General features: G+C 42.8%; 1 protein-coding gene across 4 annotated transcripts in view; it reads right to left on the bottom strand.

Annotated features, from left to right (window-relative positions):
- Positions 1–25,780, bottom strand: part of RB1CC1 (RB1 inducible coiled-coil 1) — a 53,557-nt gene extending 27,777 nt beyond the window's left edge. For 3 of the 4 annotated variants that reach the window (XM_057734530.1, XM_057734532.1, XM_057734535.1), the window contains exons 1-7: positions 25,474–25,780; positions 10,016–10,130; positions 8,960–9,079; positions 7,873–7,999; positions 7,520–7,690; positions 3,161–3,363; positions 1,315–1,744 (exon numbers count right to left, since the gene is read on the bottom strand). In XM_057734530.1, the coding sequence (XP_057590513.1) occupies positions 1,315–1,744; positions 3,161–3,363; positions 7,520–7,690; positions 7,873–7,999; positions 8,960–9,030 (1,002 nt within the window). In that variant the 5' untranslated portion in view covers positions 9,031–9,079; positions 10,016–10,130; positions 25,474–25,780. Of the gene's footprint in view, positions 1–1,314; positions 1,745–3,160; positions 3,364–7,519; positions 7,691–7,872; positions 8,000–8,959; positions 9,080–10,015; positions 10,148–25,473 lie in introns of those variants that run through there. The other variant, XM_057734531.1, reaches the window with a different exon arrangement.
- Between the last annotated feature and the right edge of the window lie 879 nt (positions 25,781–26,659).

The following is a 26,659-nucleotide window of genomic DNA, read 5'->3' as shown; positions in this document are numbered from 1 at the left end:
TTCTGCCCATCATCTTTAAACAACAGCAGCCTTCAAAATATTGTTTCAGGATGAACTGGGAGATTGGGATTGCCACATATACATTACTAACGAGAAAAAAAATATCAAATTGTACACTTTATACGCAGTTTATTGCATGTCAATTGTATCTCAATGAACACTCTTAAAGAAAAAAAAATAAAAACAAAAAAAAAAAACCTAAAAAAATTTTTTAAAAAATACTGCTTCATATGGTCCACATCACTGACACATGCGCCCCATCAACTTCCTCTCAGACCTCAAAGATTTTCTATCTGCTTATGGATCAGATTTGAAGAGGTTTATTCCAGATTTATGCCCCAGGTTTAAAGGTTTTTACAAGTGTACTTGGGGGAGAACTTAATCCAAACACAAGTCACTGTAATTACAAAGTACAACTAAAAACACAATGTCTAGGTTTTGAATTTTGAAATATCTCAGGCAGATAAAGTATCTAAAATTACTTCTTTTAAACATCAGAGACCTGTTCCCTGGGGTGGGGGTGGGAGTGGGAGTGGGTGCGGGAGTGGGTGCAAAAGAGGCAAATGGGGGTTTTCTGGGAGGTGGAAAGGATCAATGTATCTTCCTCTGGATGTTAGTTTCTCCATGAACTAACCGCTCAAGACTTGTGTATTTCATCGAATGTAAATCATTCTCAGTATAAAAAGTTTAACTGTTAAAGATAAAAAAGAAATTATATCATTAATATTTTTTCCCCAAAGCTTGAAAGTTCTACAGCACCTGTAAACGTGAACATATGAATCATTATTAAGTTAATGTAAGGAACAGGACAGGTCAGAGATGGCCAAATATTATCATTTTACCTGTTGACTTCTAGAGAACTCTCAGTACTCAAAGCACAATAATCAAAACCACTAACACTGTTCAAGTTTTACCTAGCAGATCAAAGAGCCTAACTGTAAGGACAAATTAAAGGATAGAATATATTAAAAAGTCTAAGTGTCATTACAGGATCGGGGAAAAACTTCAAGTACCACCACCACCAAAACCATCCCCACTGGAGTGGACACTTCAAGGCTTGGCACTGCATAGAGATTTTACCCATATAACTTCTAGTCATCTTCCCAAATTTACTATCAGTTCATAAAGAGGGTTACACATCAAATGACTGGATTTGTCCAAGGTATTATATATGGTTATACAGTTTTACTCCAAGCCTCATTATTTCCATTATAACATGGTACTCTTTCTCCCATTACTGTACAGAAAATATTTAGTACAGGTGACATAATTTCAAGTGGTTACAATGACACAAGCAAAGTCAGATGCTCTTACCCTGCTCATGGAATCAAAGCACTTCCTGACCAGCGACTCCACGTCATTAGGCCTGTCCTGCACATTGATCCAGTCTAGCAAAGAAACGTTAAAAAAAGGCAGGTCACCGTCTTTAGCATCTACCGCAGCTTCATCCTGCTGGACAGGACTTGGACAAGGTTCCCTCGCCTCTCTTCCATGTGCAGCATCTGGGGTGTCTGGGGCTCCAAGTTCACCAGACTTGTGAAATGAGGTTAACGAGGAGGGCTTGTTCGTTGTTGCAGGCGTGTCGGAAGAGAGCACCAGGTCAGTAGAGGTTTTCATCTTGGCCTTTTCTGAGCCTTCATGCTCAGGCAAGGAGTCCAGTCTTCCCAAACACTCCCTGTAACTATGTCTGGTTAGGCACTCCAACAGCGGAATCTTGGCCATGACTGAAACCGCAGTTCCTAAACTTAAAATACAAAGGACCTGTCAGTAAAATAATGGGACTGCTCTAGTTAGAGGTTAGCATCTTGAAAGAAATAATACGTTGTTATCACACACAGAAATCTCATCACCTCTCTATTATAATACATGCATCTAAATAGTCCACGAGGTCTTTAAAAGAGGACAGAGAGAAGGAGGATAAAGTTCACACACTGAAACACCCTCTAAGGTAAAGGCAGCAAGTTTACACTAAACACATGGACACAGTGGTTTTGAACAAACCTTAAGGTATAAAAAATTCAAACCTATAAAAAAGATTTACCATAGCAGTCCCTTAAAGTTTAATGTTTGATTAGCTTAAAGACAGAATGTTTTCAATATATTGAAAGCAGAGGATAAAATTAACACTTCTATTAGAGATTAAGGTTAACTCTTGCGTTCATCACACCCTGAAAATAGACAGGAGGATAGACATATGTTGTTAAAAAACACGGGGAAAAGATGAAATCTTGATGATCTGACTTTTGTAAAAACATACGTAAAATGATTCAGGCTTCTACATTAAATTTACATCTAGAGGACCACACCCCCAAATAGCTACTTGAAAAGGTTATTAAAAAAACACTTAAACATTCTTTCCAGTCTTAATCATTCCCTTCCTTCCCAAGACGTGTCCCATTGTCAACTTAAGGCCAAAATGTTCTAAACATTCATACCACAGAAGAGAGAAACTTGAATTAATAAGGTTTACTTGATTAAAAAAAGAAGAAAAAGAAAGAACATGCTACTTCCAACTCTAGTTAAATAAAAACTTTAAGAACCAAAAACATGAACATGAAACCCTGAAAGCAACACATGTCACACAACAAGGGCCATGTCTGTGTGGAGTTATCACCGCACTTTTACACTCATCACAGCCCTTTTAAGAAAGAACCAGTGGGCATCAGATGTGCTTATATACAAAGAACCAGAAAACAGCTAAATAAAAACTAGAACACAATGGCTTTTTTCCATCCCAGCAAGCCCACATCATATGGCAATATTTAAAAAGAAAAATAAAATTTTCCTTGAATGCCTAACATTTGAAAACTTTACCACTTCTGTTAGATTGTTACTTTTGCATTTTGCTTTTACTTTATTGTAAAACCGGTAGCAAGGCAAGAGACAAAGATTCTTGGGTTTCTAAATGATTTCAAAACTATTTTGAGTCTTTTACATAAAGAAAACACAAGAAAAAGAAACGTGGTAGATCCATAAAATACGTGGTGGATAAAAGTGACCATAATTTTAAAAATTTTACAGTCTACAAAAGTCTCAAAAATATGAATCTCAATTATAATAAATATATGGCCTACTAGAAACAAAATTATCATCACTAAAACTACTGATGAACTGCAAAGGTATTTTAAAAACATCTTATCCACTTTAATGGCAAACATACTGAGTAAGTTTTGACTTGATGTCTTCTACGGACTGCAGATAATTTGAGTAAATACTTTCAAATTTGAAAAGTAGCTTTTGGTAGGAATTTGAACAATCCTCCAGATTGGCCATGATTGCCGCCCAGCCTTGGTGTTGAAGATGCTCATCATGGACCAGACCTTCACAGAAAGAGCAAAGTTTCTTGGCAACTTCATACATTTCCTACATTGGAAAAGAAGAAACAAACGGTAAAGGAAGGGAACGTTTGTGCGCATGTCAGCCTATGTGTGCATACATGATGCGTGAATGTGCTCTGAACTCATCTCAGAGGAAGCACAGCTACAGGAAGGTTTCAGTTTACGGTTCCCACCTGCTGCCTCGACAACGAGAAGGAACTCAATGCTGCTGGGAGTACACGGGGCTAGAGGTCCGCGCAGGGCAATGTAGCAACAGCCATCAAAAGCGCAATTGAGAATGCTCTCCGTTGGAATACTACACGGCAACGACTACAACCACGAATCCACGTGGTTACATGCACGAGTCTGAGGACGGCAGTACAGAGTCAGAGGCCAGACACCAAAGAAAACAAACCGTTGTAGGAGTTAGGATGTTGGTTAACCTCACGGAAGAGAAATAATGGGTACTGAGAGGGAGGAAGCATGGAGCAGGGCTTTTGGAGTCACACTGTGTTTTTAAATGTGGTCATTTTGTGAAAATGCACTAAAAAGGAACGTATAACTGTTACGTGCATTTTCAAATATGTATGTCAATAAACAAAGCTCTATTATTAATGTTGCTAAGACTAAAGACAACCGTCCAAGGTCACACAAGTAACTGGGAAACCTGGAGACCATGCTCTGGATGGCTGACAGGCAGACTTCAGGAACTCCCTGGTGGTCCAGTGGTGAGGACTCTGCACTTCCACTGTCGGGGGCTGGGGCTCGATCCCTGGTCGGGGAACTAAAATCCCAAAAGCCCTGTGGCTCGGCCAAAATAAAAAACCAGAGCCTCTACTTGCTGATGGGATAGAGAGTCTGACCTGTGGTCACTGTCTTGGTGACAGCAGCTCTGGGTGAATGTCACCACCTGAGAGGTACATTCTTCCCTCCACTTCCCACTCTTCTTTCTCATCACATTCTTAGCTATTCCTGGACACTGACCTTTCCAAGCAAACTTAAAGTCCATTTTATGTAAAAGAAATAAAACAAAAACACCCCAAATTCCCCTCATCCCAAAGCAAAACTGCTTCATTGCAGCAATTAACTGTAATTAAGATAGTGAATATACACAATAATTAGAATATGATCAAGATTAAGAATGTATCTTTCCATTTGATCATAATGTTTTATGTTCTGGAATTTTATATAGATTTTTGTTGTCATTGCTATTAAGAATGCAATATACTTCCCATTTCTAAAGTAGGGCCAATACAGAGAAATATGAATAATGTTTATTTATCACACACCCAATCAATCTTACAATTCCTTCCAAATGGGTTTTTATTAAATTATCTCAAATTTACCAAATATGCAATCAAATCACTAAAACGGATGTTTTTTGCTTCTTTTCCATTAACTTCACCACTTACTTGATTTTATTTTTCAGTAAATTTCCCAGAAGTTGCAAAGGATTACTGAACAGATTTTTTCTGATTTATGCAAATGACTCCAGCTTTTTGCTGACTTCAAAGCCGATTATCTTTTTATATCTGGTCAAGTCTGTTGCACTTTTTGTGCTTCCTTCTAGGGCTATTAGAAACAGCTGCCAAATTTAACAACTGCCTCTTCCAGACAACACTAATGTGACCCTCTATATTTTCTTCTATAGACTGTTAGTGATTGAGACAATTAACTATATTAATACATTTCCAAATAATGAACCATCCATGCATTCCTATAACACCTGCTTTTTGCTGTTAATATATTCTGGGTTTTTATCTGTAAGAAAAAAGTATATTCTATATTTTCAGGATGCAGTGAATTTAACTCTAGTCCACAAGATCCTTCTGATTATGAGAAATTATTGTGGTAAAACACGCAGCAATTGTACCATTTTAACCTGTCTTTACATGTATGGTTCAGCACCCTGAACTCACTCATGTGCTGCATAACCATCACCACCACCATCTCCAGAAGTTTTCATCACCCCAGACTGGAACTCCGCATCCATTAAACAAGTAGCGCTCCCTTCACTCCTCAGCCCTGGCAACATCGAGTCTACTGTCCCTGTGAATCTGACTATTCTAGGGACCTCATATAACTCGAATCATATGCTGTTTGTCCTTTCGTATCTGGCTTAGTTCACTTAGTGTACTGTCTTCAAGGTTCCTCCACGTTGTAGCTCACATCAGAATCTCCTTCCTGTTGAAGGCTGAGTGGTAATCCACTGCACGTATATACTGCGTCGTGTGTATCCATCCGCTGGACATCAAGCTGTTTCCGCCATTTGACTATAGTTAATAATGCTGTTATGAACACTGATGTACATCATTATATTAAAAGTTCTCTTGGAATTAATATTATCCTCTTTAGCCTGTGTTGATAGGCAAACATAGATTTGGCTTATCTTGTCCATAAATTAAATCTTTTATTATTAATTTCACTTTTTTCTGTTTAATGCTTTTAACAACCACTTTGTCAAATATCAACACTGCCATTTTTCCTATGTTCGCCTACTAGTTCTGTGCATATCTTTCTTTTCATACTTTAGCAACCTGTTTTAGCAGTATTTCTTATGGTGGCATAGCTGTTTTTTTTTGTTTTGTTTTAATCATACCATAAATTTTCATAAGGGAAAAGTTGGATAAATTAATCAATAACCAAATACTGGACTGTATTAATCTCATTATTTTACATTTAGTATTCACTTTATTCTTTGTTACATTCTACCTAGATTTTTGCTAGTTTAATGATGTTATTATTCCTTCCTAGTTCTTCTCTGCTACTCACTATACCCCTCTTCTCTCTCCCACTTGTCTTAATCCACACCTGGATGAAACCTTTGCAGTTAACTTTAACTTGTCACCTGGCATCACTAGATATTGCACAGACTGTTTATTGCCAGACTAATCTTCTCCCTTATTTCATCTATTTGATTTTTAAATCTTTTCATCAAGTTTTATTTGTTCTTTGATTTCTTACTCTACTCACTCAACAACTGTATATTCTATTTGGTTATCCTGTAATTTTTATACCTAATATTACATTTTTCTATTAGCATGTAGTGTCCACATTTTTCAATTAAATCAAAACTATTGCATTTTAAATGGCATGCAACTGTGTAACCTATCTTTATTAGCTTTATTAGTTTATCTGTAGACCAATAATCAGAAAACAAATCTAAAGGACTCTATTACATAAATTTATAGAGTTTGTCTTTTAAAAATAGAGTTTGTTTATAGAGTTTGTCTTTTAAAAATAATTTTGCCTTCTAAAAATCCTTTCCAGATTCTTTAATGATTATTAAGCATATTCCAGAAAGATGGGGTTAATCTCTTTTTATGTTGTAGCCTATGTGAAAAATGGGATAGTTTCACAAATGTATGTACTACATTAAAACAAACTGCTATGAAATTTCTTTAAAAAAGCAACTATTAAATACTTAATAGTAGTTTATTATTATCTGAATTTATTTTTAAAAAAGGTAAATACTTTTTCAGCTGATTCTAAAAGATAAGGTTTTTTATGTCTGAAAGCAAAATGTGTCCCACTACTGATAGCTTACAGCCAGTATTACAGTACAGCACTAGCAAGTCAAAAGCAAATACAAAATAACAAAAATTAAAAAAAAAAACCAAATGACTGGGAAACAGTCCACAGGGATTGCAAGCAGCAAGACAAGAGGAAAAGCGTTAAGAAGAAACTGGGTGCTCCTCCAGGACCTAAACACAGATACGAGAGGAAGAGTCACCATCTTAAGAGTTCTTTAAGCTCTCTGTGCCTATGTCTATCTACTCAAACACAGGTACTTCACTGATTAAAACAATGCGCTGAAGCTATTATCTGTATACCATTAGCTAGGAAAGAGAGTAAACAAACCATGTGTAAGACAGCTATTCTACTCTAAGATCTCAGAACTGTTTGCAAAAGTAGAATGACTAACAAAGGATGCGCCTGAAATTTAAAAACTAAAATAATCACAAAACACTTTTTTAAAAAGTCTGTTATTTTTCATGTTTTTGGCATGTTTCCTCTATAATTTAGACTACTTTGCTTCTAAAAGCATTCAAATCTAAACAGCAATCAATTTTTTAGATCATTTGCCAAAGCCAAGTAAGCTAATCGCCCACAAAAAATTACCAAGCTTATGAATAAGACATTATTTTGTTAAATACGCCAATTTTTAAACTGTACAACATATAAATAAATATTACAATTACCACTGCAAGCTGTGTCCTTGAAGCAACAGTGTGAAAAACTGCGGGCATCATAAGGGACTCTTCAACTTTTATTTCCATGTCATTTTCTGTTGAAAAGGTAGTTTTAGGAATAGCAGGTAGACGTTCAGATAAGATCATTTCCTTGTTAAAAAGAAAAATTGGATTTGTGTCCTACAGAAGTAAAAATGCAAAAAAAAAAAACAAAGAAAAACAAAACTGAAGTAAAATGTTACGAATACTGAACATGCACACTGCCCTCCAAATACAAATCAGATACACTTCCGAGCCCACGTCCCAGGCCCCTCCATGAAGCTGGCACACGTCTGGGTGGCAGGAAGGGCCCAGACACCTACCGTCCCGGCACTGTAGGTGCACACTCGCCGGTCTGCAGCCATGCACTCTCCCCCGTTGACCACCAGCACCTGGTGCTGAATAGCGATCTTGTACTTGCTGTGGATGGCATGCTTCAGGTCGGCCACACTTTAAAAAGGGGGATGGGGTGCCAAAAAAAATCAGTGATTTACGTTTGCCAATGATAACCTTTTTCATTACCAAAGTGGCACTATTTAAAAATGCCTGACATATAAATGAATTTCACTCTAAAGTTCCCCCCAAAACAGTAGTAAAAAATATAAGCTTCTTGTTTCTGTGACCGGATTCCATAATCAACTAGCCAATCATAAATAACTAGAAGGTCAATAAATCACCCATGTGCCACATCTTAAAGTGAGTCTATGAAATGCAAGCAGTAGAAACATTTATTTTTGTCATCTTTATATAACGCAGCAAAGGAATATGCTCAAATTAGCATCAGGTCTCTTAAAATCTCCACTTCACATTACACAAAACATATTAAGTCTATACCATATGAAAATTGCTTCCTTTTCCTAATTTTCAAAAAGCCATTCCTTTACAGGTCAAATCCAATTTTATAAAAACTGGAACTTTCAAAAAAATTTTTCATAATTCCACTTAAAAAAATAAGATTAATTCAAAATTTTACTCTATCATTAACAAACAAAATAAAGACTATTAACTTTATTCATATAAAATAAAAACAACGACAAAAAACCACAGGACTGGTACCTGCTGGTTTATATAGGCAGCAATAACCTGCTCAGCAGTGTCCTGTGAAACTCAGAAAAGCAACCAGCTATGAAAATTTACTTCTATTTGACTGTTTTGGTTTGAAATCAGTATGGTTACTGTGAAAAACACAGTCACGCAGACAGAACAAAGCACAACTTAATGAATTTAACGTGAGCACTTGAGAGCATGATGACAATTGTGTCTATAATGTGCTGGGGAGAAAAGAGTGAAGACTTGCCACATTGCTACTCTTATTGAACAGAGGAATAGTATTCTCAAAATCACCTCTTTCTTTAACTTTTTACATGTACAAAATGCAAAACTGAGGAGAATCAATGAAACACAGCTCACGTTTGCACTGTAAGTTCAGTGTCAAATGTCAGGGTGGTCCCAGTGTTCACCAGAAATACATACAACTTCATGATGAGCTCTCTGGAGTCTGTGAGCTTACACCTCGCTCTGATACAGTTACTGAAAGAAACAGACAAGAAAAGTGGTCAAGTTACAAACATAGGTACAAATGCAATTATGGTCACATAAGACAGAACACAGTCATACTACATAAGCAACAAAAAGCAAAACAGGTTTTGATGTCTAGAATGGCTAACTAGACAATTCAGTAAACGTGTTGCTTAAAAAACAATAATGACCAGTAATGAGGCTAGTGAAAAGGGTAACTTCTATCATAAAAAATAATTTGTTCTGAGGAAGAGGTCAGTGGCTACAACAGTTAGGTGTATATTCACACTGTTCTCATCTCCTGTGCAACCCTCCCTTAAGAATAAGAATAAAAATTAACAATTTGGTCCAACATCTTTCTAACTCCAGAAGTCCCTCCCCTGCCTCTTCTTTGTAACATGAGTCTCAAGGTTAAACTTACTAACAGCAAATAGGAAGAGCCACCACTTGCAATGGAAGGAAAAGAGTCAGTCCCTACTCCTTCCAGCAGGTGCCTCTTAGTCTGAGTTCTACCTACATGCTGAGTTAGAAACACTCCATGTAAGAAACTCTGGCCTTAACGGCTCATCACTTTGCGGAACAGCAGAAAGTGCACAGGTCTGGAAATCAGAATATGTAAAACAACTCTGCCATTACCTAGTTGTCCAAGTCAAAACCCCATACATAAAACAAAGCTTGTCTATAAATAAAAGGACAGATATCAAGAGCTAGCATTTTATTTTTAACAACTGGAGGTAAAACATCCCCAACAACAACGTAAGTGATGAAAGACAATAAACACATTTCCAGAAACTAGTCGTTATCTTTCTTTATGCTCTTTCCACGTGAGCTTAGAGTAGAATTATGAGGGAAGAAGGAAAAGCAAGTAAGGCTTTTAAAGTTTCCAAAGTTTCTACTTTAAATGCATTAGATCAAAACTCTGTTATAAAGGCAGGAAATGTGACTTACCGTCAGGCACTGTGAAAAGGATTACCACTTTTCTTAAAAAGCAGATTAAAAGTGGCTTATGTTTGCTTTGCTTGATATTGGCAACTGAATGGCATTACTGGTTAAACTCAGTGAACTGGAAAAGAAAAATTTCTGGATTATTACAGAGAGAAATAATTCAATGTGACTACAAAAATGGTTAAGTGCTTTCTTTTAACACTACCTTCTGAAAGAGTAATCTACTCAGTCTCTCTTCCTACCTGCACATTCACTGAACCACAAACATGACCTTGACCTACACCATTCCATTGAAAAGACATCAAACAAAAGTCCCCAAAGAACTCCTCAACAATGCCAAAGCCTAGAGCCATTTTTCAGTCCTTACAATACAATGGTCCCATTACTTGCATACTTCACTGTTTCAGTTTCTTCTTTTATGAAACAGGAATAAAACGATACCCATAGCACAGAGCCTCTCAGCCAGCCTCTCTGCTTTCCCAAGCCCCCTTGGATGTGGACGGAGCCTGTGATCTGTTTTAACCACTGAAATTCGGCCAAGGTGATGGGGTGGCACTTACACGATCATGACCTCTCCTGCCATGGAACACGCAGTCATTCGGAGAGGCCCCCATGGCAAGAAGCTGAAGCCGACAGCCAGCAAGACCCCAGGGACCTCAGCCCAGCAGCCTGCTGGGAACCAGCTCTCAAACCACAGCGAGCTTGGAAGCAGATCATTCCCGCTGAAGCTCAGACAAGCCCCCAACCCCGGCTGAGGCCTCCACTGCAGTCTCGTGAGAGACCCTGAAGCAGAGCACCCTGCCAAGCCGTGCCCACAAACGGGAAATACTACTTCTGTGTGGTTGTAAACAGCAAAGATCATGGTGACTTCTTACTTGGCAACAGGTAATATGGTACCAACAACACAGGGGCCTCCTGGGAACCAAGTGAGAACAAGTAACCATGGTGCTGGGCAGGGGTAAGACCCCGTCTTGGGCTCCTCCTCCTCCTCAGCAGCGCGTCCAGCGTCTGGCTGGGACCTCACCGCCTCCCAGCGCGGCAGCAGCAGCACCACTCCCGACAACAAAACCCAGCCCAAATCGCTCCCTGGACCCGAGTTCTCTGTTTGCTGTGATCACCTCCCCCTACACACACACACACACACACACACACACACACACACACACACAGTCTTTCAGAGAGTTAATCACACAACCCTACCATTAGATGTGCTGACTGTGTACTCTACATGTGCTTCTATGCTGCATATGTTGTCATGTTTCTTTGTGTAGTTCTCACCTCTACTGAACAGCAAGCTTCTTTAAAGCAAGGATCCTGCATTCCTGGGAAGTAGCTCTAAAATACTTTCTCAATAAAATGAATAATCCCACACCAGTAAAGGATTATTCTATATCCTTGTGAAGACCACTAAGAAGTCACACATGTGGCCCTGACCGCAGGATTCTTCATCTTGTTCTTGGAGGAATATCCCTAGGCTTCCACTGTCATTATCGCCACCACGGATGAGAAAGGCTCCATTTGACCCCCCACCAACACACCCACCCACCAGCGACTGTGGGTGACACAGCTGCTCTACAAATGCAACCCGTGCCTCAGCCAAACCAGATACCTAACTTACACTAAGAGGGACGCTCCTGTTACACCAGAGTAGAACCAAAACTGTTAATGAGTGAGGGAAAGTGCCTAGGAAGCCACCAGGCTGAAGTGATTAGTGAAGAGCCGACTACCAGAGCCTCCGCAGCAGCAGAGCTGGGTCCATGGGTGAGGAGCAAGAAGCACAGTCCCCTGCCCACCCTGGAGGCCTTGTCTTGTGAGAGAGAAATGTGTGAAAAATCACTACAAGTTTAAATGAGGATTTCAAACCAGAGCATTATCCACTATATCTGGACTTAGAAGTTACTTGTCCATCACTTAATCATCTTCCCACACTATTACAAACACTTCATAAACATCAATATTGATGACCAAAAAGCATTCCAACTTGTGAATTCACCACAGTTTATTTCCTATGTAGGTTTTGTTTTTAATCTCACAGGTACACATTTTTTCTGTGCTTAGGACTGTTCCCGTTAAATACATTCCTAGAAGTAAAATCTCTTGGTCCAAGCATCCAAAGATCTAAAAACTGTTCAGTTTGCTTCTCTTACCAGTTTATACTCCTCAGTCAACAAGGTCACTATACTCTGCCATCGCCCTACTTTTAAACACTTGTGAATATTATTTAATTACTGTATGTTTAAACCCTGTCTCATTATTTGTGAGTCTGAACTTCATTCACACGTAGGCTGTCCGCTGTGTGCCATCACTACGTTAGACGTGGGATGTAACAGCAAACAAGATCCACACAGTCCCAGGACTTCCGTGAACCTCAATTACCAGAAAAGATGGAACCCGACCTCATCCAGTGAACGTAAAGATTAAAGACGATGTACATATAAACATCCAATGCAATGCCTAAGACAAGCACTCAAGAAACTTCCTCAACATACATAGATTCTGTACACTCAAGGGCTGAGCACTGAAGATATAAAAACAATGAAAAATAAGGAACATCTGCTGCCAGGAAAAGTAGGCAGAATGACCATATTGCAATACCGTCTAAGAAGTATGCAGTCAAAAGGAAACACGAAAGGCACTTAGATTGACAAGAAAAGAGTAGCCAGAGGGTGCATCCCTAGAAAAAGGATGCAGACCTGAGCTGTTATCAAGAGGAAACCAGAGAAGCAAGGGATCACGGGACTGTAGTCAATGAAGGTCTGATGGATAAAGGGGTGAATTAGTTAACAAATGTCGTTGAATGCACACACTTTATCTTGCAGGTGAAAGGGGGCCATCTTATTTCATGACGGAGTATGTACCTAAAGTACATGAGTAAAATAGAAGTAACACTGGAGGCAGAGATGGTTCATTCACTCACTCATTCATTCATTCACCCACATCCAACCAACACCTATGAACTCTGGTGCCAGGACAGGGATTCTGTGAACAGAACAGACATGGTTTCTGCCCTGACAGAGGCCACAGTCTGGAGGGAGAAAAAGGCATTAAACAAGAAGAAAGCAAACCTGACGTGAACTGTGATGAATGCCATGAACCAGGAGTGGGCGGGAAGCAGGCCTCTGTGGGTTCGTTTACACAGGGACGCAGGGTAAGAGGAAGACTGGCCTGTGAAGGTGGGGGAAGCACTATGAGAAGACACAGCGTTTCTCTGACTCTAAACATAAAATCTTTATAATAATGTTACTCTGCTTTCTTTTTTTATTTCCTTTTAAATACTGTTTCTCTTTATTGTTTTGATATAGCTTCACACCTAAGGAAAAAGCTGACAAAAATAGTACAAAAAGCTCCCCTGTGCCCTTTGCCCAGACTCCCCCGCTGTGCTCCCTGCTGTACCTTTGAGGCCAGTTCATAATGCGTGCATGCTTTTCTTTCTTTCTCCCTGTCTCTCTCACCTTAGATGGACAGAGATGTTAGATACATTTTTTTCTGAAGTATGAGAGTAATCTGAAGACAGGAAAGAATGTCCCTTTATCCATATATATTTCAGAATGTATATTTCCTAAAGAGGCTTTTCTTATACATAATCAGAATACATTTATTAAATCACAGATCACTAGTGTTTATCTAAACCACAGTTAATAACTAATCCAGTCAATGTTCAAATTATTGCCCCAATAACATTCTTCAAAGTGTTTCCCTCCCAACCCAGGATCCAACTCAGGCTCACGTGCTGCGCAGCTGTCCACGTGCCGTAGCCTCCCCCAGCTGGAGCAGGCCGCCTTTCTCTTGCCACACTCCAGGGGCAGCACCTCTTACTCTCAAGCAATCGGGCATCAGACATGAGAGTAAAGACCACCTCAGTGTTCCCACTTCTGCCACAGCAGTTGTGGCAAATGAGGGAAACGCTGACAAGCCACAGCCGCTCTACCCAAATAAACAGCTCCACCTATGAACCAAGATGGTTAACGCTGACAAAAAACCTGAGTGAACAAAACTGATCTCAGAGTGAGTCTGTCTGCACACCTGATGAACAATGTAACCAATCTCAAGGGCAGCTCTGATGTCAGTGGCTCAGAACCCAGCAGAGCTCCACTCCACACAGCAGCACCCCCAACACCACCAGGGCGCACCCGGCTCATTTCAAACAGCTCTGAAGTGATGTAAGCCACAGGAACAGTTCCCCACCCGCCCTGATAGGGACCCGCCCTGACAGGACGTCCTGTGTTTCCACCACTGACTGTGATGTACAGCCATCAAACCTGGCAGTGTGAACTAGAGCCGGCCTCCGAATCTTCACTCTGCATCCCCACTGTCAGCCCCCACCCAGGGCCTCCCCTGCACGGCGTGGAAAAAACCCTGCTCGTCAGGCCATCATCCCTTCTAGGGTCCAGAGCACTGGGGTCTGCACGCAAATGTCAGGCTGCTGGCTGCCAGGGCCACAAATGCTCTTTATTTACTCCACTGTCCAGGAGATGGCACACGAAATAGTCCCTGCGAGCACCCACAGAGGGATGCGCTGTATGCAGTCATCATGCTCAGCATTACGTCACAGATTTCTCACAACCTGTAAGACATCTACAGTGTTACTGTCTCCCCCTGCAGATAAACAAAAAGACTCAGAGGTTCCTCAACTTGCCTAAGGCAGAAACTTAGTAAATACAAGTCCTAGGGCCTTAAACCCAGGTCAATTTATAACATTCATTCAATAAAAATATCACCTGAGACACTAGGACACCCTAGGCATTTTCTTGGCTAAAGCAAAAACGTGATAAAATTGCCTTCTCTCATAAACCTTACATCTTAGGTGGGCAACATGAAAATTTTATATATAAACACAAATTTCAGGATATCTACTTTCAGAAAGAATAGCAAAAGAAAAAAAAAGTGCATTCTTTTCAGGTAAAAATAATTCCAACATCTATGCTCACACTTTTCCGTTTTATTCCTTCAGCTACGTGTACAGTTGGGAAACACGGCATTGGTTCTGATCTCCAGAGGAAACGGGGACTAAAGACGTGAGTCTGGCCTCCAGGAACAGACAGAGACTAAAGGCCAGCCAGGGGACATTAGGGGATGAAGCCTCCATTAAAAACTCTGCACAAAGCCTCAGGTAAGCCCCCTGGGGAGCAATGCTCTGTGCTGTCACACATCCTGGCCAAGCGGAGGCAGCGCTGTCCCTCCCTGACTCCGAGGAGGGGCCCCCAGAGCTCAGCATCTGGGACCCTTCCAGGCTCCCCTCCATGCACATCTTCTTTTGTTTTAATTTTAGTGTGTATCCGTTCACTATAATAAAATTGTAATCATAAGTACAGCACTTTCCTGAATTCTGTGAGCTTGGGGAACACCCATATTTGTAATCAGCTGGTCCGAAGTGGGGGTGGTCCTGGGCACCACCAAGCTTGTGGCTGGCATCCCAAGTGAGAGCAGTCTCATGGGGACCATTCCATCTAAGTCCAGATTCAACTAAAACCACTGCACACCCACATGTGGTCTCTAAAAGAAACCTCTGGAGAACTGGCTGATACCAAAGGTCTAGAGTAGAAAACGTACCAATTATGTAAGCCTGGAACACCTTAACGTGCCGTGAAAGCTGGCAATCTGTCAAAGACTAATGCGACTACGTCACAAGGGCAGAGAAATCAACCAGAAGGGGCTTAACTAAGATGGGCAGTGTGAGCATCACAGGCACGATGGCAAATAATTAAGTGTTCATGATGCTACCGAGTAAGGAAAGAAGACACCCTGGGTGAGCTCGGGCAGCATCCTGCAATCACAGCTGGCACAGGCAGGAAACACTCGCCCTCCTTCCCACCTGAACTGCACTTCAGGATAACCAGTACTTGATGAAGGAATGTCATCTTCTGCAGAAAAACTCTACAGGCAGAATACAGAAAATGATCATTTTGTGCTGAAATAACAGGTCTAGACATCAACAGGCTTAAAACGTGACAGTGAACGAGGCTGACAAAAATGAAGACGGTGATCACTCGTCACTCTGATATGGACCCGGCGTCTCTACGGGTCTCAAGCAAAGTGCACAACCCAGCTGGGAAGTATTCTTGCTCCCCCCCCAACAAAAAAATGAACCGAAATTTAAGCCTCTACATCTGCCTACACTTTCCAGCTTATAGTAGTAATATGGAGTCATAGAGAAAAACATCAACAATACTACAACCACCAGCTAAATTCAGAAATGAGCTTTCTATAGGACAAAGACCTAGTTTCTTTAACAAATGGCTTCAAAGAGAAAAGGGAGAAAGAATTCTATCAAAGGAGATGGAAGAGACACAATAACCAGATGTAATGTGTGGACCTGTTTGGATCCTGAATCAATGAAAGTGCTGTTAAAAAAGAATATTTGAAATAAATGTGGAAACCTACATATGGACCAGGTAGTCAACTATACTTAAGAATCACTATTGGGACTTCCCTGGTGGCACGCGCAGTAGCTAAGAATCCACCTGCCAGGGGACACAGGTTTGATCCTCGGTCCGGGAAGATCCCACATGCCACAGAGAAATTAAGCCCATGTGCCACAAGTACTGAAGCCTGCGCACCTACAGCCTGTGCTCCGCAACAAGAAGTCACCACAATGAGAAGCCTGTGCACCACAATGAAGACCCAATGCAGCCAATAAGATAAATAAATTTATTTTAAAAAAATTACTATTCCTCTTTTTGGATGATAAAAGCATTTTAGTTATAAAATAATAGTTCTAAAAAACAATTAGTTCTAAAAAATTCATGTGTAAAATGATATTTGAGATGTTTTAAAATAGTCTAACAAAAGAAAGAAGGGGGGGGCAGGGAGGGAGGCGGGGAGGGGAGAGTTTAACAAGGCGGGGTAGACAGGATGAGCAAAATACTGGTGACCATGAAAGCACACAAGGTGCTCCAGCACTCACATATCACAGTGGGAATCTCCTAGAAACAATTATGGCCTTTCTGCAAAGCAACTGGTGTTCCTGGGGCAGGTCAGTAAAACTTGAATAAACACACACCTCACTTCTCCTCTCCAAACTCAGCCCATGAGCCACAACCACTGAGCCTGCGTGCTACAACTACTGAGCCCATGTGCCATAACTACTGAAGCCCACACACCTATACCCTATGCTCCACAAGAGAAGCCACCGCAATGAGAAGCCTGCACACCACAACAGAGAAGCCTCCGCTCTCCGCAACCAGAGAAAGCCCACGTGCAGCAACAAAGACAACACAGCCAATACATAAATAAATAAATATATAAAATAAATAAATAAAGTGATAAAATTTTACTGAGTTACAGCTTCAGGCAATCTATGAGCCATATGGCTTCACTGTCAAGTAAATAGAGTTTAAAAGAAAAAAAAACAAAAATAAAACAAAACCAACTTCCTCATCAGTGCACACCCATCTACACTTCCACTTCCTAATTTGTAAAGTCAGGATATCAGCAATATCTGCCTCTTACAGCTTTTGTGGAAAACAAGTAAAATAATCCACGCGAAAGAGCGTATTTAGCACAATGCCAGCTTCACAGTAAATACTCCAAAATGCTGCCTAGGGACAGGAAACGTCTCTGTGACATAATACAAAATACTCAAGGTTATCTGTTGAATGAAGAAGTTCTCACAAGCAAAAATGCCACTACTCACAGTAAGTAAATGACAAAGCATAGTTCAAATTGTAACTGAGAGAGATCACATCCAAGTAGCTAATTTCTGGTACTTTCTTTACTAGCCAACATATTCCAAGGTTCCTTAATAAAAAACTAAATCATAATCACCTCTACCTTAAACATATCTTACTCTTCGTGACTATCTCATCTCCTAACCTCTCTGGTTTCACCAGTGGTGATCAGTTTGGTTTAATACCTCTTGTGTGGATAAGCACTCGCTGACCCAGACCTAGCAGCCCCAAGTGCGTGCCCATGTGCCCAACTCACCCCCAGACGTGGTCTAACTCAGCGCTACTACTCACATCTGGGCCAGCAACCCAGCTCAGCACCTTCTCCCCACATAGGTCCTATCAAATCCATCGCGGACGACATTACCACCTACACCAGCTTAGACCTCATTTTCATGTCACTTTACTTTTCCCCAAACTAAGAATGCTTGATGACATCTACTCAACCGTCTCAATTCCCAGACCAGCCCTCCACACTGTTTAAGCTGACCTCCTGAAGAGGCGAGTAAGCGTCACCCTTCGTGCCTTTGCTCCTGTCATTTCACTGCCTCCATTTTATAAGCAAAGGAGTCACAAACATCCTTTCTTACGTGCAATTAATTATAAAGTACCAGCGGAGACGTCAACTGCTGCCAAAGGAATTAGAAACTAACTTTATGTGCTTCATATAAAAGATAAGCCTAGTTCACAACGTAACATTACTTTCTACCAGTCAAGATTTTCTAAAATTTGGCGTGTTCATTTTACATATAAACTTTTTCTTAACTTCTACAAAATGAAATCATATTTAGTATTACACAAGTTAACACAAAGCAATTCTAAATTAAAATCAAAGGGTTAGTAACTCAACCCGACACAAGATTTTCTTAAAATTCTGTGGCCCTTTGCGTAAACGCTGTTTTTAGTCGTTGTCCATTGAGAATATAACTTAACAGCCTGCTATACATATGTTGAGACACTGTAGGAAAGAACATTTATCAAAACACAGCAAACATACTACAATAGCAATTAAAACTAAGATTCTGGCCCATTAATAGATAACACATGGAACAGAACAGATTCAAACGTATCTTCAAACATATACACGCAGATACACAATAGTAGAATTTCAAATTGGGAGAAAGTAAAAACTGCTCAAAGTACTGTACTAAACAGCTATCCACAGCCTGCAGAAAAACAAAGTCTATTTAAATACCACTCTTACACTTCAGATTACTGCTAATGATAAATGAATAAAACTGCTGACAAGGTAACAGTGAGCACACAGGCACAGTTTTGACAAGAATATAAATTGGTGTAACTTTCAAGGAGATTTAACCTGGTAATATGCACCAAAATTTAAAATGTGCAAACCAGAAATTCCACTTCTTGAAAGGTATTGGAAGCAAATGACCAGGCAAGTGTACAAAGGTATATATTCAGTGACTTCCATTACACCATTACTCACAGTGACACATCAGAAAGATGACTATCATAGGTGCCAGTCAAGTATCCACAAATTACAGTGCAACTATATCACGTGACATCACTTAGACATTTAAAGATGTTCATCAATCTAGACCTATCGATTAGTGATGTATCTATCATTCAGTTACAGAATATATCCTGTGATGCTGTTTGTGGATTTTATTTTTATTTTATTAACTAATACTGAGAGATGTATATGTAGACATGAGCATTAAAAAAGTCTGAAACAATTTCACATCAATGCTTTTAACAAAGGTTACCTCTGGATGCAGGACTTCCACTCTCTCTGGTCTCTTTCAAATCACATTTATAATCTGGGGTTAAAAATACTTGTTTCCATTTTGAAAAAGGAAAAAAGACAACACTCTACATACCACAAAGAAATAAAGGACCTGAAAATACTGCCCTAGAAGAGCTGGTGCAGCTAAGAGACAAGACAACCCTGCCCACCTGCTGGTCCCAGGTTGGCCCCCTATCAGGAGACCTACCCCGCTTACTCCTCACACTTCCCTACATCGTCATTCAAGTTGCATTCACCATCCTGACATGCACCTAAGAGGGAGAAGAGAACTATGAAAAGAACGTGAGATCTTGAGTGAGAAGACCTATATTCAGGTCCTGTCCCCACTAAGGATTGTGTGACCCTGATGGACCTCCACTAACCTAAATTATTCTGATACAAAAGAGAAGGAGACTTCCCAACTCACAGGGTTGTGAGAATGTAGAGAAGAATCTACACAGGAGGGCTATGCAAACCAAGTGTAAGACAATCATCACTCAGTACTATTAACTTTCCCAGACCTCTGTCCTCAGCGCAGGCCGAGCGCTTGGCCACTACTAAGTATCTCCAATTAGAAACCACACCATTCCTCAAACTCAACACGTCTACATTTCAACTCAGTGATTTTCCTTTAAAACTATTCCCTAGGGCTTCCTAGGTGGTGCAGTGGTTGAGAGTCCGCCTGCCAATGCAGAGGTCACGGGTTCGATCCCAGCTCCAGGAAGATCCCACATGCCGCAGAGCAACTAAGCCCGTGTGCCAAAAATAAAAAAATAAATAAATAAAACTATTCCCTAAGTTCTTTTGTGAAGAAAAGATCGTTCTCTTGCTACCCAAGACTTCAGTTATTTCTGTCTAAGTCCTATCTCTTTTTTTCCTTTATAATCCAACTCCTCATTTTCCAATGACATAATCCTCCTTTCAGAGCCTGGAAGCTCTCCTCATCCTGCTCCAGCCCTTCCTGAACACGCCCAGCACTGACAACCACTGTGGGCAAGGCCGCTTCACCTCCCAGAGCCTCAATGTTGCCACAGCAGGTCACCAACCAGTGGCCCACCGTGCCCTGTCGTCTGTGACGTCGGTGGTGCAGGACCCGCTTGGTTTCCCCGAACTTCATCATCTGCCTGCCCGATAACCGTGGGAACCCACCAGCTCTGGTCTGAAACTAGACCAGCATTAAAGTGGCAAGAGTCACCTGTAGTTGGTGCCTACTCTTCACTGAGACTCGGTGAACCTCTACTGAATCCACACCTCCTGCAGGGTATGTGAGAGGCACAGCAGAGGGCTAGGTTACTTTATGGCATGAGGAATATAGTAAAAGCTTTTAAAATGGTGGCAATTGTAACTTTAATCTCCAACATTCTAGGACATCATAATCAACCCCAGTTTGTTTTTCTAAAAGCATCTCCAGCTAGTCTCCTACATGAAACCCATATTCTCACTTTATCGATATACAGTCTTCCCAGTTAAAATACTCGCCCCCATTTCTGCTTCTCTGAATTTTACTCATCCAAGTGTGGTCAAAAAGCCCTCCTGGATCCATCAGCCCTCTGGGAGTCTTCCCTAGTCACAGGTGGCCCACAGCCTTCCTTCCCTTCACTGCCTCTCAACTTACAGACTCTTAACTAGCTATCAAACAGTGTGAATTATCTTATTGGGGGGGGGATAATCTCACATCGTGAAAGGACATCTATTCTTTCTGGATCCTCCTGGGATAAAGTCAGCTATAACTGAGAGGGAAAGGAGAGATGTAGTTTTAAAAATATTGATTCCATTACGTTTATTCCCAGACATACAGGTGTTTTACAAATGTACTCTCATGCCTGTAAAAACAAGAAAGCATCTCCCATCTCACAAAAACCTGTGTCTATCATTTATCACTGGAGCTTAATTTGTAGTTTCCTCCTTGAGAGATTACCACCACTGATGACCAGGTCCGTCACTCCAGCTTACTGTCAACCAATCTAATCCATTCAAAACTTAGAATCAGCTTCCTTACTTGAGGAGACAAAAGGGAAAGCCCCAGATAACAACTATGACCTCCCAAATTGAACACAGCCAGTCATTATCCACCCTGCATTGAATGAACAGCCGACATAAGCCAGACACTATGCCAGGTTCTGGGAGTACAAAGACTCTCAAGCTGCCATGGAGTCCAGCAGAACACAGGAGATGTGCACGCTGCTGGACAAGGTGGACCCAACGCTTCACAGAGAACGAACGAGGATTAGGAAAACTTCTGATCTGCAATTCTGCAAACTGTCATTCAGCAAGTGGACCTCACTAAGGGCCACAGGGCCTGCACCAGTGAAACTAGTAATGTGCACCACAAATGGAGTGTCCGGGCTACCCAGGATGCAACCTGGGCGTCAACCTCTCCGGGTCACATTTATTCCCATCCCATCCTCCCCTTTCTCTGCCAAGAAAAAGAGAAAAAGAAGGAAAGAAGAGTAGGTCAGCCATCTTCCTCACACTCCCCAAAAGAGAACCTTTCCATCAAGGTCCAGGGCATCTTCAATGAATGCCTTGTCTGCAACTAGACAGGCCACCTGATGGAAGGACAGCATGCCAATAATGGAGGCAAGAGGAACCCTCTTAGCAGTGGAGAGTGGGCCCTTCAGGTTTTTCCTACATGTACAGGAAATACATATCTATATGTGGACAGTCTGGTTTCTCAAAAATAACATCATGCAGACATGCAATTTGTTTGACTTGAATAATAAAATAACATGGGAATCTTTCCCTATCAGTACATATAAATGTATTACACATGGTGGTGTTCTGACATTCATAAAAGCTGCGTAAAACACGACTTACAGTAATTTGGAACTGGAAGTGTTAGTAAATAAACAGTCTAAAAAATTTGTCCCAATAGAGAATATCATTAGACTTTATCCTTAATGCATTTAAAAAATTTCATATGTCATTTGACAGATTCTCAGAATGACCATTAAAATGAATTTCAGTCAGTCTACTACAAAATAGCTCTCCGGCCTCCAAATATCAAGCATGGAAGCCACAACCATCTTTTCTGTATTACTGTCATCGTTAAAATGCTAAATCCAGGGCTGTACATGGTAGTTTTAAAATATCAATATCAAGTTATGACACCTTCTTTAAATGTGAATTTTTTAAAAAAACTCTAAAGTCTCACACTATAGTATCTACAGCAAAATTTTCTAGTTCTATGCTTCATTTTGTAATAGATACTAAGAGTAAAGAAATGGAACCAAAATTATCTTTTATAATAAATACTGAATTAGTTTCATTCTATTAAACCAAGACTATATGTAAATACACAGCAATATCAAAAAAGGATGTGCACATCTGGAATCTGCAGTATAATAGCTAAAACAGCCATGGAAATATTAAAAGTATTGTACTAATTTGACTAATATTTCGATATTCTGACTAACCAATTATGTGCGTCATATGAAAGGAAAAATGAGGTAAACGGTCTTGAACCAGTAACCAAAAGAAGGGGGAGTCACAATTATTTCCAAGTCTTAGCTTAATTACACGTGAATAAAATATGAGAATTCAACAGAGAGCAAAACAGGGGTGGAGACATTCCATAACCCTCAGGACACCCACTAAGCGGCTGTGAAAGCAGACACACTGAAAGCAGACACTAACCGTGGAAGAAGGGGTGCCTAGAGGCACTCCAGCACTGTCCCTGCAAAGAGTAACTACACAAAACAGCAATTTCACTGAGGGATAGAAGAAAGACCACCTTCCCAGAGTCCTGCACAAGAGGTCCAGGTTACAGACAAATCAGGTTTATGAGGTCCACAATATGAAAGAATCAGAGTAATGTAATAACGAAAATGTACACTGTTTTAATTATTACTTAGAGACACAAGTACAGAATCTTCAACCCAGCACTCCACAATCTACTCCCTCAGCAGTGTGTCTATTTCAGCATCTCAAAGCAGCCTGCATTTGCAACTTCTTTTCCTTAAAATTTCCAGTGTTTCACCATTTCCTACAACCTTACATACAAAGCTTACATATAAAGTTCCTTTTGTTCACTGCTCATGTTGCTGGAGCTAAAACTGGGTCTTACTGGGGTTTATTTAGCACTTCATGAACAAACGAATGATCTCGCTCCAAGTTGCTTTCTAGCTCTGCTAGGTTTACTGAACAAACCCCTGTGCCTTTGCTTGTGGCGGGTTAGAGGACACCACTTTCCTTATGAAGACCCCCAAAACCTGAGTATCTGTAGAGCCTCATGGACCACCACATGCTCCTACTATGCCCCCCTTGCTTGTGCACAAGGGGAGTAATCTTCTCCCCTCTCCTCGCATATGCCAAGGTCCTCAGAGCCTTCGCATTTACTCTTCCTTCTTTCTCCAGATAGTCACACAGTCAGCGTCCTCACCTCTCTGGGGTCTTTCCTTCAGATTTCCAATAATGCTTAAACAGTAATTAACTGTATACAGGACTTCAATCTTCTTTCTTTTTAAAAGGCAAAAACCCATATACAACACATTCTGCCTTGGTGAGGAAGTAATGACCCCCTGAATGAGTCTGTGTGGCAAGGGGCTGCTAAATGTTCTCTTGAGCTGCTTGAAGCCAGTATTTTCTGAATACAAAAAGCTTACCTGGGGTTATAGAATAGCATTCCGCCGAATAAGAAAATTTTACTACCCATTACTTTTTTTTGAAAAGTTCTATACATCTGCAAAATAAAGCATATAGCAGGTGTTCAAACATTTGCTGAATGCATGAGAATTAAAGATAGTCTCAAAATTAGAGGCCAAATAAAAGCTCCTCTCAAGCTTACATAATAAAAATTTAGATTCAAAAGTGTGGCTTTTCAGAACCAAAGGTTTTGTGCCCTCTGCCCCTTCTGACTTAATGTATTTCATTTGCTAAAAGTCAAATCTGCCATGCATTGACCTTGTGTTTGTTAGGAGGGGCCAGAAAAACACTATCCTCAGAGACACGAGTCCTGCCTCCTGCCTTCCTGTCAGCCAACATCACATAAGAATTAGGCCCAAAACTAATCCTCACCGTGACTAACCTAAAAGATTCCAAACAGAAAAGATAAAATTACTTTTTAAAACCGTCGTCTGAGTCCATATCCGATTTCCAACAGGCATTTACCAAGATAAACGTTTACCAACATATAGCATCCCTTCTTATAAAACTCTAGGTTTTAACACAACATTAAAGAGTGAAATGCTGCTGAGAAAATGTGCCCATTCAGACCACATTCTGTTGTTACAACATTAAAAACAGAAAGAAAAAAGATCACATGTCCAGCAAGCGTCTGTTTATGTATGGAGTCAGCCACCTTCCTCAGTAGTCCTCTGCTTCTCACAGTAACACCAGAATTGCAAGGATCCTGTTTGCATCAAATACGGAAATACAATAACCAGCTTCTTCATCAAACAGGTTGTCTAAAACTGGATACTCTCCTCCTAAGCTGCTCACCTTCCCACCCTCGGGAGAAATCACACAAGCGCTACCCACACACGAAAACCCAGAAACTATACAATAAGGTGGTGAGCGAACAGGCCCTTCTCCGGTGGCCCAAGCCAGCGCTCTCTGCGTGCCGGGCTCCCCTCTCCGGCTCCAGGGCCGGCAGCACCTTCGCCTGCCCAGCGCCCAGGCCCCCACGCGGTGACCACCCTCCAGGGTCACGGCGCAGGAGGCTCGGTTACGAAACCACCCGCCAGCAAGGCGGCGCAGCCGGCAGGCGGTGGCGACCCCGCGGAGCCGACCCCGGGAGGCCGCCAGGCTACCGCCGGGGAAGTTGTGAGCTCCGCACACGCCCCGGCCCGCACCCACCCGCGGGGCGGCGGAGGCTGAGTCATTCCCGGGAGTAACTTTATCCGGATCCCGCCCCGGGGCAGTCTCGCGTGCCGGGGCCGCGTCCGGGACCCCTGCCCCGTCCGGCCTCCGAGCCTGACCCCTCCGGGCCCGGCCCCGCGGCGGCGGGGCTGCGTCCCTGGGCCCCGGGAGGCCGCGGCCGCCCGCCTCCGCTGCCCGCGCCCGGGGACCCGCGCCCGGGCCGCGCCCGACGGGCAGGACGCCGCACTCACCGCGCCGCGCCTCGTCCTCCGCCGGCGGCAGCAGCAGGGCCCGAGGCCCCAGGCACCATCTTCCGCCGCCACCTCGTCCTCGGCGGCGGCTACCAACCGCCCATCGGCGCCGCCAACCGACACAACCGCCGGCGCCGGGGTTGCCGCCTCGGGGCGGCGGGGACAGGCAGGCCCCTCGGCTCTGGGTCGGGGGCCGGGGGAGGGCGGGCCGCGGCCGGTCAGAGCCGAGGGGCCGGGCGACGGGAACCCGAGGCAGCGCCGGGCTCGGCTAGGGCCGCGGACACGGCCGCCGCGGGTTTGTTATTGTCGACTCCAGCCCTTCCTGCGCGGGGCACGCCGGGAACCGGGCGGGGGCAGGGCGGCCGCGGCGGGCGTAGGGCGGCCGCGGCGGGCGTAGGGCGGCTCTGCGCAGGTCCGGAAGTCGGCGGGCCGCCGGAAGTTGGTGGGCTGCCGGGAAGGGCCGGCTCTGGCGCCGCATGGGGCGGCAGCTTCGCGGGCCGGTGACGCGGGCGTCCTCTCGTGACCCGGGAGACTCCGCCGGGCGGCCCAGGGCGGTGCTGGCCGGTGTCCGGGCGCGACTGCCCCAAGGTGAGCCTGACCTTCTCCGCTGCAGCGAATGGGCCTGCGCCCGCCGACCCGCAGAAGCCTGGGTTAGCCCGGGCGGAAGAGCTCGGCCGCCACGGGCTGTGGCGGGGAGGGGGCAGGGGGGGAGCCGCCGAGGGTCCGGGGCTCGTTGTGGTCCCCGGGCGCCTGCCGCCGGGCCGGGGCATGGGAGGGCACGGGGCGCCGGCCTGCAGGCTGCAGAGCAGCGTCCCCGCAGCCGTGCAGGTGCGGGCGCACAGCCTCAGACCCGGGACAGGAGCGGGGGGAGCTAAGGCCGGGCGGCTCGGAGGAGGTCGACAGCGCCGCGACCACCCCTTTCCGCCGAGGTCTCTGGTGGGCCAGCACGAGAGGAGGGAGGAGACGCCGTCTCAGAGGGTCCAGGTTCTGTGAAGGTGACGAGTCACGGGCAGTGGCCCGAGGACTGAAGGCTGATGGGCAGAAGTCCAGTGGAGAACAGTGTATAAGCTTCTAGGATTCCTGCTACGTCCAGGAATATCTAGGATGAGTAACAGCTTGGAGGTGCTACCGCTGAGTCATGAGAGGGCTTTTTAGTTGTGTTTGCGTAAAAATGAGTATTACCACT

This window comes from Hippopotamus amphibius, chromosome 5 (assembly GCF_030028045.1).
Source record: "Hippopotamus amphibius kiboko isolate mHipAmp2 chromosome 5, mHipAmp2.hap2, whole genome shotgun sequence".
In the NCBI taxonomy this organism is placed as follows: Eukaryota; Metazoa; Chordata; class Mammalia; order Artiodactyla; family Hippopotamidae; genus Hippopotamus; species Hippopotamus amphibius.
Note: the sequence above shows the minus strand (reverse complement) of the source record. Positions and strands in the feature narration are given on the sequence as shown.